This window comes from Eleutherodactylus coqui, chromosome 5, assembly GCF_035609145.1.
Source record: "Eleutherodactylus coqui strain aEleCoq1 chromosome 5, aEleCoq1.hap1, whole genome shotgun sequence".
In the NCBI taxonomy this organism is placed as follows: domain Eukaryota; kingdom Metazoa; phylum Chordata; class Amphibia; order Anura; family Eleutherodactylidae; genus Eleutherodactylus; species Eleutherodactylus coqui.
In genome coordinates this window covers 269,012,492-269,029,503 of record NC_089841.1, presented here as the reverse complement: position 1 = coordinate 269,029,503, position 17,012 = coordinate 269,012,492, and the positions used below count along the sequence as shown (strand labels likewise).

General features: G+C 46.4%; 2 protein-coding genes across 2 annotated transcripts; both read right to left on the bottom strand.

The window, feature by feature from the left end:
* Positions 1-6,705: 6,705 nt before the first annotated feature.
* LOC136628973 (AT-rich interactive domain-containing protein 3A-like) lies at positions 6,706-15,031 on the bottom strand. The gene is made up of 3 exons (XM_066605047.1): positions 14,859-15,031; positions 8,518-9,120; positions 6,706-6,961 (listed from the first exon to the last, which is right to left on the bottom strand). The coding sequence occupies exons 2-3, from the start codon at positions 8,877-8,879 to the stop codon at positions 6,706-6,708; spliced, it is 618 nt and encodes a 205-aa protein (XP_066461144.1). The 5' UTR covers positions 8,880-9,120; positions 14,859-15,031.
* Positions 8,934-15,969, bottom strand: LOC136628972 (salivary glue protein Sgs-3-like). The gene is made up of 4 exons (XM_066605045.1): positions 15,720-15,969; positions 15,252-15,261; positions 13,436-14,007; positions 8,934-9,106 (listed from the first exon to the last, which is right to left on the bottom strand). Exons 1-4 carry the CDS (start codon positions 15,967-15,969, stop codon positions 8,934-8,936), a joined length of 1,005 nt encoding a protein of 334 aa, XP_066461142.1.
* Between the last annotated feature and the right edge of the window lie 1,043 nt (positions 15,970-17,012).

The following is a 17,012-nucleotide window of genomic DNA, read 5'->3' as shown; positions in this document are numbered from 1 at the left end:
GTCCTCCAGCGATCAGGGACAACAAGACACTATGCAAATAATAAACCTGTCCACACACAGACTAACAAAAATTGAGTGCTCTGTGTTGGAGAGGGGGATGTCCTTCGTCCCGACGACCCACTTTGACCCGTTCGTCTGGACGAAGGACGTCTCCCTCTTCACCAGAAAACTAAGGTGGAGGAAGTACTTTCTCCAAAAAGACAAAATAAAAGCACAAGAACTTGGCCTTGACCCGGGAGATATACAGGCGATCAATACTCTGGAGTCTCTGGAGAAGGAGATAATAGGCAAAGGGCCTTTCACAGATCTAAAACCACCGAATAAAACTCTACCACCTACGGTAACCTGCTCTGAGGTGGACATGTTTGAACAGCTTGTCTTGAGAGACATCAAGAATTTACAATTACAGAACTACAAATTTTCAAACATGTCCAAGCAGGAACTCGAAGCACTCAATAATCTGAAAGAAATGGATAATCTGATCATAAAACCCTCAGACAAGGGCGGTAATGTAGTGTTGATGGACACTGAACAATATATTCAAATGTGTAATCTATTGCTGGAGGATAGTGATACCTATGCTAAACTAAAATCAGACCCCACGAAAAAATTCTGGGCGGAGCTTAAGAATATTTTGGCTCATGCAAAAGAGAATCAACTGATTGGTGAATCCGAATACCGGTTTATGCTTAATGATAACCCACGGACTTCAACATTTTACTCTCTCCCCAAGGTACACAAAGGCCTGAATCCCCTGAAGGGTAGACCAATTATTTCAGGGATTAATAATCTCACTCAGAATCCTAGTCAATACGTTGACAGGATTCTCAGACCTTTTGTGTCATCCCTTCCATCCTTTGCGAGAGATACCATGGACTTATTGAGACAATTACAAAACATCACTGTCGATCCCGGTACTCTCATTGCCACCCTGGATGTGGAAGCTTTATATAGCTCTATTCCGCACCAGGGTGGCATTAGGGCAGTACAATATTTTCTTTCTCAGAGAGGTCTATACATGTCCGAACATACCGAATTCGTTGTCTCACTGCTTGAATTTATCCTTACTCATAATTTTTTTCTGTTCGATTCGAAGTACTTCCACCAGCTCAGGGGCACTGCGATGGGGACCCCATGTGCCCCATCGTATGCCAACCTGTACCTGGGCTGGTGGGAGGAAAAGATCGTTTTTTCGGAGGAGTTTCATCATTTGTCGCAATATGTCTTATTTTGGGCACGCTATATTGACGACATTCTTCTCCTCTGGTCAGGTAGTGAGAACCAATTCAACCAATTTGTTGATTCCCTAAATCAAAATGAGCTAAATCTAAAATTTACATCAACTTTAAATGACTCCCTCGTCGAATTCCTGGACGTGACAATCGAACTTAAACAAGATGGCTCCATATCTTCCAACCTTTACCGCAAACCTACGGCTACTAATAACCTTCTAAGATGGGACAGTTTCCACCCCTATCCCCTGAAAAGGGGAATCCCAAAAGGGCAATATCTTCGTGTCAGGAGGAATTGTTCAGAAATGACAACTTTCAAAAGCGAGAGTAAGAAACTACATGATCGTTTCAAACAGAGGAAATATCCACCAACACTTCTGGACGATTCGTATAAATTTGCTCTGGAACAAAACAGAGAACAACTCCTTATTCCGAAAGAGCAAAAAGGAGGAACCCATACCATGAGAATAATTGGGACATATGACACAGCACACCAGGAAATGAGAACAATACTGGAAAGATATTGGGATATACTGAGCCATGATAAAGATCTCAAAGAAGTAATATCAGAAAGCCCGAAGATCACGTTCAGACGGGGTAGAAATATTAGGGACCATCTCATCAGGAGCCATCTTGACCGAAGTAAACAAAACGAAAACTGGCTGTCAAAAAGTGTACCAAACGGTACCTTCCAGTGCCATAATTGCGCCGCATGTTGCTTTATTGAGAGAAGCAATTCCTTTTCATCAAACACAACTGGAAAAACCTACAAGACCAAGAGTTTCTTTAACTGCATTACAAAAAATATTGTATATCTAGCCACCTGCGCGTGCAAGAAACAATATATCGGTAAGACGAGACAGGAGTTTAGGAGACGAGTCCTAGGACATATTGGGAACGTGAGACGAAAAGAAAAAACACCAATTTCGAATCACGTCTGGGAGTTTCACGAGGGCGATCCGGATTGTCTGAAATTTCAGGGAATCGAACTTATAAGACGAGATGCAAGAGGGGGTGATATTGATACCTTCTTGCTACAAAAAGAAACAAGATGGATTTACAGGATGGATACGGTACAACCAAAAGGGCTAAATGAGCAACTTACGTTTAACTGCTTTATATGATATGTTATAATATACCATTTCCATCTGGTCAAAAAATGTTGGATAAATAACTGGTGAGGGAAATATAATGCGTAGGAAGTGAGCCCGGCACAATGATATACCACAGAAGATCTACTAATTTACATGTAAAGGGGAAAAAAATATATACCGAAAAATATATATTGGTATACACATAGGCATATATTATCATATACATATATATGTACATGGGAGGAAGAGGAAACCTACCATCAAAATACTGTTTCCCTGATAAATGGTTAGATATGCCATTTGTGACTGAGTATAACTAGTCAAGATATGGCTAATTATATGAAATATCCAATCTAGATTGTCACTTATGCCTTCTATTAACATGTAAGAGGAGAATTCAATCGACTTACATTCAACTGGATTACTGGAGAATTTAATCCATATTTCGGTGGTCTATTATCAGCCTGTGCAGTAATGTCATTATCCAGAATTGACCTCTCCTGGCTGCTGTGTTAGATGAGATGGAACAGCGTCACCATGGCGACGATGCCGGGGCGATGCTGGTCTCAACCGATGCGCTCATTGTTGACATGTCACCGTGTTACTGGTCACCATGGTGATGACGCCGAGGCGTCGCCGGCTCTACGCCGGAGCCCTCCGGCGCCGCTCCGTATTGAAACGTCATCACGTTCACGGCCTCATGCTATCGTTACTACGCTACTGGTCACCATGGTGACGATGCCGAAGCGTCGCTGACTCTTCGCAGGAGCGCTCCAGTGCCGCCCCGTTTTAGAGACGTCATCACGCTAACGGCCTCACGCTAACGGTCACCATGGTGATGACGCCGAGGCGTCCAAGGCTCCTTGCTGATGCGCCCCAGCGCCGCAATATTATCAAGTGATAACGATGTACTGTCGTGATGTGGAGCGATCATGCTAATGAGCATATCGCCCCGCAGCGCTATAGTGACCTGTTACTGTGAAGTTCTTTCACAAGGGCTTGCTTGCCTTGTTTATACAGCGGAACGTTCCTTAATGGGACTATGTCATCACGCTGCTTATACACGTAGTGCAGCCGGCGCCCCCTCCGCACCCAATCAGCACACGGCTATAACAACAACGCCCAAAATAGGAGGACTCTATACGGAGTTGGATACAAATAAACGTCGTTACTATGAGCCGATCCTTAGATCAGTAATCAGTAAGAAGAATCTGTGAATGGGCAGAATAAGCCCCCAATCCTTATATTGAGCAATACCGACCAGTTATTGACCTCATCTTGTAAATAAAGTTTGTTTCCTTGTTGACAGCCTGTGCAGTAATGTCATTATCCAAAATTGACCTCTCCTGGCTGCTATGTTAGATGAGATGGAACAGCGTCACCATGGCGACGATGCCGGGGCGACGCTGGTCTCAACCGATGCGCTCATTGTTGACATGTCACCGTGTTACTGGTCACCATGGTGATGACGCCGAGGCGTCGCCGGCTCTACGCCGGAGCCCTCTGGCGCCGCTCTGTATTGACACATCATCACGTTCACGGCCTCATGCTATCGTCACTACGCTACTGGTCACCATGGTGACGATGCCGAGGCGTCGCTGACTCTTCGCAGGAGCGCTCCAGCGCCGCCCCGTTTTAGAAACGTCATCACGCTAACGGCCTCACGCTAACGGTCACCATGGTGATGACGCCGAGGCGTCCCAGGCTCCTTGCTGATGCGCCCCAGCGCCGCAATATTATCAAGTGATAACGATGTACTGTCGTGATGCGGAGCGATCATGCTAATGAGCATATCGCCCCGCAGCGCTATAGTGACCTGCTACTGTGAAGTTCTTTCACAAGGGCTTGCTTGCCTTGTTTATACAGCGGAACGTTCCTTAATGGGACTATGTCATCACGCTGCTTATACACGTAGTGCAGCCGGCGCCCCCTCCGCACCCAATCAGCACACGGCTATAACAACAACGCCCAAAATAGGAGGACTCTATACGGAGTTGGATACAAATACATGTCGTTACTATGAGCCGATCCTTAGATCAGTAATCAGTAAGAAGAATCTGTGAATGGGCAGAATAAGCCCCCAATCCTTATATTGAGCAATGCTGACCAGTTATTGACCTCATCTTGTAAATAAAGTTCGTTTCCCTGTTGACAAAAAAAAAAAAAAAAAAAAAAAAAAAAAAAAAAAAAAAAAAAAAAAAAAAAAAGGGTCCGCCCCCTTAACAATTTCATTTGTCAGAAAATCTGGATACACTCCCTCTGGGAGGAGAAAGCTTGCTTTATAAGGGAAGATAATCCCACAGCACTCAGATAGCCCTGACCTACCATCCAGGCCAGAGGCGCTACCACTCTTACCATAGACTAGTAATATCTCTATCAGCAATAGGCAGTGCTTCTAAAAGAAGTTAGACAAGTCAGGCTGCTTCAACCACAACTGGGGAATATTTTTATCTGATTCCCTTCATTTTCTTTCTGGTTGCGGTTGATTGCAGATTGTCTAAAATACTGAGATCTACATCTTGTAGAGACGCTGTCTGCTCACCGCAGACTGCCTTCTCTATAAGAAAGAAATATTTATTGAGATCTCAGTTCTGCATCCTATAGAGTGATAGCCTACATTTAAGGCTGTTCTCTGCTAGTTATGCAGACCTGACTATATGAGATCTACACCACATGGAGCAAATGATTGACCATCACAATATTGCTCCTAAGGAAAAGAGATAGATCTCATAGCACTCATGATAATAGAGTTTGGCACTACCTGGAGTGACTGTCTATATTCAAGGCTATCCTCCTATAACTGTGCAGACCTGACTATATGAGATCTATATCATTTATAGCAGCACATTGCTTATCATAAGACTGCCTCTTTTGGAAAAAGGAGACAGGATCTCATATTGATTACAACTATACACAAACCACTTTGATATTATAGTTGTTTCTCTATATGAATTCGCAAACTCTATATCTAGAAAGTACTATCTGCACTGAATACTCTGTCTCTGTAAGAGTTATCATTATCATCTCTAAATAGAGCTAACTAGACTCTGGAATAGTCATCTGCATAAAACCAGAGCTATAATAACCTACATGTAAGTAAATCTCCTGATGACCCGCTAAAATAAGCGGCGAAACGCGTCGAGATTTAACAAGATTGAAACAGATACGAAAAATATAAAATATTGGAGATTATAATGTTAGATATGTAACGATAAGGATAGGTGAGGGGCCTTTATGAACTTGATCTCTATCTGAAACAAGAGTTATATGTTTATCATCAAGTTCACAGACATACGTCTTGGTGATTCGCAGATCTTCCATCTTCCTATACTGGAAAAGATACAAGACTATTTGTAGTGATACTTGCACTGAATCTAAGTCTTGATCAAACCTTGATCATAGGAATAAAAACTTTTTGGGAAGATATGCGTAATCAAAAATAAACTTGCTCCCACCCCAATCCAAGTTTTACAAAATAAACGACAGCTACCGCATTATCATTGAAATACATGGCCCTGTCTTAGACATTAGAAGGGCATGAAAAACTAAGCGAGTGACTTAGTCGTTTTCCTCCTGGCTAAGGTTAAGATATCGACAACCTAGAGGGTTATCTGTAGTGCCCTATTTTTGTGTTCTATGTTTTTTTTAATAAAAGTTATTCAATAAAAGAAGTCATTTTAAACTATGTCTAAACTGTGAAGGGCACACATGTGGTATCCATGCGTCGTAATGACCCACAGAAGGAAGGTAATACATTATTTAACCCCTTAATGACATGGCCCCTTTTTTTCTTTTTTCCCCCCATTTCTTTTTTTCCTCCCCCCTGTTTAAAAAAAATCACAACTTGTCCCGCAAAAAACAAGCCCTTATATGGCCATGTCAATGGAAAAATGAAAAAGTTATGGCTCTTGAGACGCAACTGCAAAATTAGTTGAAATTCAATGATTAGACCATTTTAAAAAACCTGCCCTGGTGGGCACGACAGGGTGGTAGGAAACCCGCCACTCAAGGGGTTAAGGCATGCCTGTGAAAACACAATATACGGCAATACTGAAGTATTACAGTATACCACATAAGCAATCAAACAATCATAAGTTCAAATCTCCTATGGGGACGGAAAAAAATAAAATAGTAAGATAAAGATTTTGCAATTATTACAAGAAAATATTCAGAATTTAAAAAAAAAAACAAAAAAAACAAAACACCTTCCCTATTTTTAACATAAAAGCTGAAGAGCAGTGGTGGCCCAAGCAGTAGCCAGCACCAAGCAGGAAGGTATTCCCTATCCTTCAGGACTACTTCATGTCGGCACAACCCCTTCAATACTGGAAGTGTCACCAACAGACAGAATTTTAGGAGCCACGTTTCCATTTCACACATTATTTACACACCTGCTTAAACTGCTCCTCGTATGTCCAATCGCCGTGGTCCTGAATCTGAAGATGTGCGTTTTGTGGCAGTCCCGGACGCTCGGCTCCACCCGATGGGCGCGATGGTAAGCTGTGCTGAGCGGGGAGTTTAGGTTGCAGGGCTGTTCCTTTAGCAGGCCCGCCAGCTTCACCCACATCAAGTCCTTCCTCCATGTCATCATAATCATCTTCATCCTCAAAATCATCTTCATCCCACTTCCCCTTCCTAAACAGGCGATTAAAGTGAGATCGTCAATGTGCGGCCGCCCAACCGCCGGCTGGATGAGGGGCGGATCTATGCCTATAGTCCGACTGAAAGGGGTCCAATGTAAACTATGGACAACTAATGCAAACTATAGCCAAAGACCAAGATGATAAACAGAGTACGACTTGGCACAGATCCCAGCACTTCAAAAGTGTTCTGCCGGAGGTTCCTAACCGCCTCTGACTGGCTGCCAACACCCGCGGGCAGGCTGCCAGCTGCTGGCACTTACTCTATCACTAGGTCATCCAAGGGCCAGCACACGGTGCTACTTTATAGCACTGGCCACCACAGATAATTACACTTGTTAGTTACATCAGTATGTTTAATGACTGTCAGGCTAGACGAGCTGCCGGGGAACATTCTGCTTTCTCTTTAGTTTCCGGTCATGAAAACGCCTTGAAATGAACAGAACAGGCGATGCTGTAAACGAGTGCTTACTCATTAGCTGAAACCGCCAACTTCAGCAGGACCGGCCGGCCATGTAAAGAGCCTGAGGGCAAATGTTGGGGGTGTGGTGGGGGGATACGGTCGCTCCATTTCAATGTGCCCGCTCCTCTGAGCCACTAAGCTGCCAACAGAACATTTTTCTAGCTAATGGGGAAAAGAACGATTTTAAAAGGGGGCATCTTTTGAAAGCTACACCCCAGCTACATACTGGCCAGATGGTCCCGAAGATTGCCTTTCAAGCCAAGTTCCGGTATGTGTGACCCGCCGGCAGTGAAAGAAAACTGATGCCGGAACTGATGCAACTGTTTTCAATGGGATCGTTCCCGGCATCTGGCAGTTCTGATGCTGGATACCTTCTGGCAGCGGACACGAAGGCGATGCATTATACTGTCCAACTATGGATGCCGGACCAGCACACCAGAGGACATCAGTTGTGTCCGGCTCGGGCATAAGACCGCTGACATGTGGGAACGCAGCCTTAAAACAAGCATTGATTTCGATGAGGGCTGGGCTTGCAATTCCAAGCACCGATGGCTACCCCGGGGTTAGAGCAGGACTCCCGCTCCGACCCCGGTGTATCCTGGCGGTTGCTGCTATAGAGCTGTTACGTTGGCGCCTGCTTAACTAGAAGCTAAATGGATGATCCTGACTCTTATGGCCCTTTTACACGGGCCAAGAATCACGCGCTTCTTGTTGGCCTGACGGAAGGAGCCGGTGACATCGTTGAGGACTGTGCAGTCCTTGGGGACCAGTCTACAGTGCTGTACGTTCCTATGAACGATTAGGGTGTAAACGGCACAATAAGCGCCTGAGCCGCACGTAGTTTTTATGCTGGACGACACCGAATGACGAGCGAGAACCTGACAATTCTCGCCCGACGATCGGTCGTTGGCTTGTGTTTAAACTGAACAATCATCATTCATTTTAGTCCGTTTGAATGGTTTTCTGAATGATAACCGTTCCGTGTAAACGGGGCATAAGACGGCCGTGTACAGGAGCTGCAGAAGAACACTGCGATTCCACGTATGAGGAGCGCGGCCTCCCCACCCTTGGAGTATCCCAACACTCACAGCTCGTCCTCCTCGGAGCCCATGTCCTGGCACTTCTCGCTCTCCCAGTCTCTTCCGTCCTCTGACTGCATACTCTCCCTATCATCATCATCATCGTCGTCGTCGTCGTCTTCCTCTGAAGCGGCTGGACTTGGTTGTTGACTCAGGCCTGCGGCAGCCGCCCTCATGGCGGCCAGGGCTGCTGCCTGCGCTCGCTGCATCTTTAAGGTCTCTGGCTCGGCATCTTCAGTCCCATTGGTAGGATAACCCCCATCCTTCGGAGGAGCCCCCAAATCCTGCTGAAGATGCCTTGCTTCCAGTTCCTGCTGCAGCCGCGCCCGCTGCTGGCGCTGGAGCGTCTCCATCACCGCCTGCAGCTTCATAGCGCGGTGAGGCGGGCCACGTGCTGCCTCCTCCACCTTCTGAACTTGGTAAAGCTAACCAGCAGAGACCTGCAGGGGCCAGCGGGAATGACGTCGAGGAACCAGACAGACAGTCTCAACTTGGGTAAACTGGGGTTCTCGGCATGGCAATGTATCTAGGACTTCTTCATAAGGTGCTGGGTCAAACACTCTCTTGCTCCGGTTTATACTGGTGGCGAAACATGGGACTGCGGCATGGAGTCTATCAGGGGGAAAAGGAGAAAAAAAAAGCTAAGTTAAAAAAAACAAAGTCCATTATACATGAAGTGACGCAAGTACTTCACTACATCACCAACTACGGCTACTATAGGTCTATGGACTTAAAGAAAGGTCCGCGACGCATGCCTGACATGTAGCGACCGCTTTATACAAACAGCAGAGATGGCCCACAATGACTCCAGCACTATGGATGAGATATAGAGTGCGGGCTGGCATAGAGCAGCAGGGTACCCGCCCCTCCGCAGGGGGTGATCACGGTGACCACAGACTGCTGACTCATCGGGATTGCTGAATGACTGGAGTATAAGCAACCGGCACCCTAAACAACCCAGCAAGTTCCACCCAGCTGCCCGTCAGCTACTGTGTCTGCAGCCAATCTGGGTGCCAGGAGACGGGCATTCTGGAAGACCAAGTCTCACGAGATGTCACTTATACAGACCATTTCTCTACTAGACAGGGTCACAATGTCCCACTGGCAGCGAGCAGAAGACGGAATGAGGGTTGTGCCACGTGAGCGGAAACACGCAGAAAACCCCGCAATGTCAGATCCGTAAAACTTACAGAACTTTACACAAGTCTTACCGGCAGCGCAGAACTCAAGACAACTGCGGCATGTAGAAGGGGAAAGTTCTGTAAGACCCTCCCCTCCCCCACCATGCAGGAGGGGTGCAGTGCATACCCTACAAAATAGCCAGGAAAGCGATGTCACCGTCCCTGCGCCAGCCGGGGGTTAAATATTAGCCAGGGCACAAGGTCTAGGAGCCAGACAGAGAAAGCCCAAGTCTACTACAACTCCTATCCTCCTAGCGGCCTACTGACCGGCACAAGAGGAATCCCACACCTCACAGAATAAACAAACACCAACTGCAGGCCTGCCGGGAATTACTGGAGGGTGGGGGCCGGGCACCCCCTCCCCCATGGACATTAGCTCTTAATTATCTAAGCAGATGGACTGGATTAACCGAGTGCCAGAGTTGTCAGCAGCAGTGCCTGCAGAGATCAGCGGCGGCACACCGCTGATCTCTGCGTTATACCGTGTTTCCCCGAAAATAAGACAGTGTCTTATATTAATTTTTGTTCAAAAAGGTTTAACTTTTTTACATGTATAGCTTCCTGGACACTATTTAAATTGACTTTTTTAATTAACTGTTAGCAGGGCTTAATTTTGGAGTAGGGCTTATATTTCAAGCATCCTCAAAAAACCTGAAAAATCACTTTGCATCCTCAAAAATTCTGGAAAATCATGCTACGTCTTATTTTCAGGGAAACAGGGTAATAAACCTGGCACCAATGTAAAAGCGGAGCATACCATCATCAGCCAAGGCGGATTTAAGTCGGGGGTCTGGGAGTCTTCCAGAAGCCACTGCACCCCCATAGGAAGTTCTTGGTTTCAAGACTTGTAAACAGTCATCCTGCCAACCCAGTCTTGTGTGCAGCATATGGCTCCGGAGCAGCGCTCCGAGGGTCAATACTGCAGCTGGAAGCCCCTTCTCCCAGCTACTGGATGTTTCTAAGGAGGAAGGGGGCTCCTACCCAAAGTGTGTGGCACAGGGTCTGGGCTGCGCTCACAAGGGGGGGCAATCAGTGGAAGACTACTTCACAGCCACTAGAGGGCTCCTGTCCACGGGCGATAATCCGGCCACGAGTAACGCAGTGCACACTGGCCATAGCGTTACTATGGAAAGTAATGATTGGTTCTCAAGTGCCGCAGCTCAGCCAATCAGAGACATGGCTTTCTGGAGGTGGGACTTACAAACCCAGTTACCAGGAAGCGAAGTGCCGTCAGCTGCTGAGAACTGCAAGCAAGCTCCGTGAGGGATCCGGACTGCTTTTTTTAACGTAGTGTAGCTAGGGCTTATTTTGGGGGGAAAATGGTAGTAATAATAGTGGTGGTAGGAGTACTAGTAGTAGGCGCAGTGGTGGCAGTAATAGTACTAGCAGTGCAGTATTGGTGGTAGTAAGTAGGATTACTAGTAGTAACCATTGAAGTAGTGGTGGTAGTAGTAACAGTAGGAGTACTAAGAGTAGGGGGTAGTAATAGTAGGAGTAGTGGCGGTAGTACTAGTAAGGGTCCTAGGAGTAGCGGTGGTACTAGAAAGCCGTCTAGGAGTAGCGGTGGTACTACTAGTAGGAAGACTAGGAGCATCGGTGGTAGTAATAGGAGGAGTACTAGTAGTGCAGGATTGATGGTGGCAAGTAGGAGTACTAGTAATAACAGTAGGAGTACTAGGAGTAATGGTGGTAGTAGTAATAGGACAACTAGTGGTGGTAGTACTAGTAGGAGGACTAGGAGTAGTGGTGATAGAAATAGTAGTACTGGTGGTAGTAATAGTAGGAGTACTAGTGGTGGTAGTAATAGTAGGAGTACTAGTAGAAGCTGTGGAAGTAGTAGGAGTACTAGTGGTAGTAATAGTAAGTACTAGGAGTTGTAGTGGTAGTAATAGGAGTACAAGTAGTACTGGTGGTAGTAAAAGGAGTACTAGTGGTAGAAGTACTAGGAGTAGTAGTGGTGTTAGTAGTAATAGGAGTACAAGGAGTAGTGGTGGTAGTAATAGAAGTAGCAGTGATAGCAATAGTAGGAGTAGTAGTAATAGTAGGAGCACTAGGAGTAGTGGTGGTAGTAATAGAAGTAGTAGTGATAGCAATAGGAGTACAAGGAGTAGTGGTGGTAGTAATAGAAGTAGTAGTGATAGCAATAGTAGAAGTAGTAGTAATAGTAGGAGCACTAGGAGTAGTGGTGGTAGTGATAGAAGTACTACTGATAGGAATGGTAGGAGTACTAGGAGTAGTAGTGGTGGTGGTAGTAGTAGACGTACTAGTGGTAGTAAAAGTAGGAGTACTAGTAGTAGTAATATGAGTAGTAGAGGTAGGAGTAATAGTAGAAGTACTAGGAGTAGTGGTGGTAGCAATAGAAGTACAAGGAGTAGTGGTGGTAGTGATAGAAGTACTACTGATAGGAATGGTAGGAGTACTAGGAGTAGTAGTGGTGGTGGTAGTAGTAGACGTACTAGTGGTAGTAAAAGTAGGAGTACTAGTAGTAGTAATATGAGTAGTAGAGGTAGGAGTAATAGTAGAAGTACTAGGAGTAGTGGTGGTAGCAATAGAAGTACTAGTGATAGCAATAGTAGGAGTACTAGTAGTAGTAGTAGTGGTGGTGGTAGTAGACGTACTAGTGGTAGTAAAAGTAGGAGTACTAGGAATAGTAGAGGTAGTAGTACTAGGAGTAATAGTAGGAGTGCTAGTGGTGATGGTAGTAATAGAAATACTAGTAGTGGTGGTAGTAGTAATAGTAGAAGTACTAGTAGTGGTAGTAGTAATAGGAGTACTAGTGGTGGTGGTACTAATAGTAGAAGTACTAGTAGTGGTGGTAGTAGTAATAGTAGAAGTACTAGTAGTGGTAGTAGTAGGCGTACTAGTGGTGGTGGTAGTAGTAGTAATAGTAGAAGTACTAGTAGTGGTAGTAGTAATAGGAGTACTAGTGGTAGAAGTACTAGTGGTGGTGGTGGTGGTAGTAGTAGTAGGCGTACTAGTAGTGGAGGTAGTAATAGAAGTACTAGTGGTAGTAATAGTAGAAGTACTAGTAGTGGTGGTAGTAATAGGAGTACTAGTGGTAGTAGTGGTGGTAATAGGAGTAGTAGTAGGTGTACTAGTAGTGGTGGTAGTAATAGAAGTACTAGGAGTACTAGTGGTAGAAGTACTAGTGGTGGTAGTAGTAATAGGAGTAGTAGTGGTAGAAGTACTAGTAGTAGTGGTGGTAGTAGTAATAGGAGTAGTAGTAGGTGTACTAGTAGTGGTTGTAGTAATAGTAGAAGTACTAGTAGTGGTAGTAATAGTAGAAGTACTAGTAGTGGTAGTAATAGTAATAGTATAAGTACTAGTAGTGGTAGTAGTAATAGGAGTACTAGTGGTAGAAGTACTAGTAGTAGTGGTGGTAGTAGTAGTAATAGGAGTAGTAGTAGGCGTACTAGTAGTGGTGGTAGTAATAGAAGTACTAGTGGTAGTAACAGTAGAAGTACTAGTAGTGGTAGTAGTAATAGTAGAAGTACTAGTGGTAGAAGTACTAGTAGTAGGCGTACTAGTAGTGGTGGTAGTAATAGAAGTACTAGTGGTAGTAATAGTAGAAGTACTAGTAGTAGTAATAGGAGTACTAGTGGTAGAAGTACTAGTAGTAGTGGTGGTAGTAGTAGTAATAGGAGTAGTAGTAGGCGTACTAGTAGTGGTGGTAGTAATAGAAGTACTAGTGGTAGTAATACTAGACGTACTAGTAGTAGTAATAGGAGTACTAGTGGTAGAAGTACTTGTAGTAGTGGTGGTAGTAGTAATAGGAGTAGTAGTAGGCGTACTAGTAGTGGTGTTAGTAATAGAAGTACTAGTAGAAGTACTAGTGGTAGTAATAGTAGACGTACTAGTAGTAGTAATAGGAGTACTAGTGGTAGAAGTACTAGTAGTAGGCGTACTAGTAGTGGTGGTAGTAATAGAAGTACTAGTAGAAGTACTAGTAATAGGAGTACTAGTGGTAGGCGTACTAGTAGAAGTACTAGGAGTACTAGTGGTAGTAATAGTAGAAGTACTAGTAGTAGTGGTGGTGGTAGTAGTAGTAATAGGAGGAGTAGTAGGCGTACTAGTAGTGGTGGTAGTAATAGAAGTACTAGTGGTAGTAATACTAGACGTACTAGTAGTAGTAATAGGAGTACTAGTGGTAGAAGTACTTGTAGTAGTAGTGGTGGTAGTAGTAATAGGAGTAGTAGTAGGCGTACTAGTAGTGGTGGTAGTAATAGAAGTACTAGTAGAAGTACTAGTGGTAGTAATAGTAGACGTACTAGTAGTAGTAATAGGAGTACTAGTGGTAGAAGTACTAGTAGTAGGCGTACTAGTAGTGGTGGTAGTAATAGAAGTACTAGTAGAAGTACTAGTAATAGGAGTACTAGTGGTAGGCGTACTAGTGGTAGGCGTACTAGTAGAAGTACTAGGAGTACTAGTGGTAGTAATAGTAGAAGTACTAGAAGTACTAGTAGTAGTGGTGGTAGTAGTAGTAATAGGAGTAGTAGTAGGCGTACTAGTAGTGGTGGTAGTAATAGAAGTACTAGTGGTAGTAATAGTAGAAGTACTAGTAGTAGTAATAGGAGTACTAGTGGTAGAAGTACTAGTAGTAGTGGTGGTAGTAGTAGTAGGCGTACTAGTAGTGGTGGTAGTAATAGAAGTACTAGTAGAAGTAATAGGAGTACTAGTGGTAGAAGTACTAGTAGTAGTGGTGGTAGTAGTAGTAATAGGCGTACTAGTAGTGGTGGTAGTAATAGTAGAAGTACTAGTGGTAGTAATAGTAGCAGCTGGCCGGCACGCAGGCCTCGCTAACACCATACGGTACAGTAACCTTTGGGAGGTGGGTGGTCGCAGCCTGACGGCACTGGGAGCTGCCCGCTGACGTGTACATACCGGAGCCGCAGCACACGGTCGGGGGGCTTCCTACCGTCATGGGGCGCCGGCAGCATCCGGCCGGTCAGTTGTGCAGGCGGAGGCCTCTCCCTCACAGATACAGCTGTTTGCCTGCACCCACTGGGGGCGCCCTACAGGGGGCCACACAGAGTACTGGTACCCGCCTGCTCCCGCTAGTACCACCGCCGTGCCCCCCCAGTGCACTCACCAGCACCCTCGGTACCCCCGAGTCCCCTCTTGCCCGCCGTGCCCCTCGGCCCCCCTCAATAACCCCGGCTGCCCTCTTACCCGCTGCTCTTTCTCGGAGGAGAAACTTGGGATGTGAGCGTGGGGCGGAGCCTCCACCCGAGGGGGCACCTGATTGGCCGCAATCCAGGGAGAGTCGGCAAACTTCCAATCTCGTCATACTGCAGAGCGCTCATAGCCTTCATAGGGAGCGTCTACAAACATGCAGAGATTAGGGACCGTGTGCAAGTGATCGCCAGCTGTAGTCAGCGCACACAACTGCTAAGGGGACGTCTAAAAGTTCCCTCCGCGCGGCTCGGCGTGTATTGTAGCACTACCAGAGTGAGGGGTCGTGTGACAACTGCAGGACTGTGTGGAAAGTGGCGGAGGCACTACGGGACGTGTGCGGGGACAATGTCAGGAAGGAAAACATCTAGAAGGCGTGAGGAGACTTACCCATGATCCTCTGAGAAATATATGCAAATAAGGGAGCTGGAACAATAGCTCTGCAGCGCCATCTATTGGAAGGCAGCATTCCTGCAAGCCAAAGTCAGACTTTTAGACAAGCTTTAGGCCTCCTTCCCACGAACGGATTTACACCGCGTAATTCGCGGCAAAAATCTGCTGCGTTGCCCCCTGCTATTAGGTTCTATTGAACCTAATAGCACAATGCTCACGGTGCGGAATTCCACCGCGGAATTCCGTACCGTGAAATCTCCCGTCCTCACCCGCGGGTGTACGCGCTGACGGCTTCCATTGCAGTCAATGGAAGCCGTCCGTTCACGCTATCTCCCGCTGCAACCAGCTGCGCTGATCTGTCCAAGCATCATAGATATTTCTAGCGACTCTGCTCGCATTACATGGCAAAAATGCATGAGCCCGAGCCCGGCCACCTTGCCCTCCGGTGAGCCCGAGCCCGGTCACCTTGCCCTCCGGTGAGCCCGAGCCCGGCCACCTTGCCCTCCGGTGAGCCCGAGCCCGGCCACCTTGCCCTCCGGTGAGCCCGAGCCCGGCCACCTTGCCCTCTGGTGAGCCCAAGCCCGGTCACCTTGCCCTCTGGTGAGCCCGAGCCCGGCCACCTTGCCCTCCGGTGAGCCCGAGCCCGGTCACCTTGCCCTCCGGTGAGCCCGAGTCCGGTCACCTTGCCCTCCAGTGAGCCCGAGTCCGGTGACATGCATGTAGCAGAGCTGCGTGTGTGTGAGACGTGCATGTAGCAGAGCTGTGTGTGACACGCATATAGCAGAGCTGTGTGTGTATGGCGTGCATGTAACAGAGCTGTGAGTCTGTGACGTGCATGTAGCAGAGCTGTGTGTGACGTGCATGTAGTAAAGCTGTGTGTGTGACATGCATGTAGCAGAGCTGTGTGGCACCTTGCACCACTAGAAACACTGGTACTACAATTTCCTAATAATTATGTTGCGGCTGTTCTGAGATCTTCGCCTTGCTTTCAGGCCGGACCAGGTTTTAGCAATATCACTGTCTTTCCTGGGGCTGAGGTGCGTGGTGTCAGGTGAGTGATGTCAGTTCTCACCTGTTTCTAGTTGCCCGGCTCTATTTAGTCCAACTTAGAATTGATGTTAGTGCGGGTCAATTCAGTTTACTCCTGGATTACTGGTGAGGAGCATCGCCAGTCTCTGGAGCTCCATTCCCTTGCTACAGACTACTACACCTAAGTACCACAGTTCGTTACCGTGTACTGTTCTTTGTGTGTTTAGAGCTCCCTTGGCCAAAGCACGAGTGTGGGCCCGCACCTATCAGAGCGGTTGGCCTGCCGATTAGGCAGCGGTCTCTCCCACGGTAGGGGTTTTCAGGGAAAGGTTTTCCCTCAGTTTCATTTTGCCTTTACGTGGCACGGTCATGCACAGTTGGGCCTATTCTTTTGTTTGTGTTCGCCGCACGTCCAGTTAGGACGCAACAAATTACTAGTCTTACATATCAGCTGCTTCAGACCGGCTTCTGTTTCTGCAAGCAGAGTTGTTTCATCTACATAACAGAGATTGTTGATGTTTCTGCCATCAGTTTTCATCCCGACTTCCAATTTGTCTAGATCCATTTTCTGCAAAATCAGGTTAGACAAGAAGGTTGAGAGGGTGCAGCCTGTCAGACACCTTTACTGATCCCAAACCGATCTGTGTCCCCATACTGTGTTCTCACAGGCGCTTCTTGTTTGGTATAAAGTGATTTTATTAGCTTGACTAGATGTGCCAATATGCCCGG

Excerpts from the sequence above, each read along its gene's own strand:
- LOC136628973 (XM_066605047.1), bottom strand. The coding sequence starts at position 8,879 with ATGAAGCTGCAGGCGGTGATGGAGACGCTCCAGCGCCAGCAGCGGGCG. Across the intron at positions 6,962-8,517 it reads GGCTCCGAGGAGGACGAGCT|GAAGGGGAAGTGGGATGAAG; the intron begins GTGAGTGTTGGG and ends TCGCCTGTTTAG.
- LOC136628972 (XM_066605045.1), bottom strand. The coding sequence starts at position 15,969 with ATGTCACCGGACTCGGGCTCACTGGAGGGCAAGGTGACCGGACTCGGG. Across the intron at positions 9,107-13,435 it reads TACTACCACCACTACTACAA|TCCCATGTTTCGCCACCAGT; the intron begins GTACTTCTACCA and ends TCCATGCCGCAG.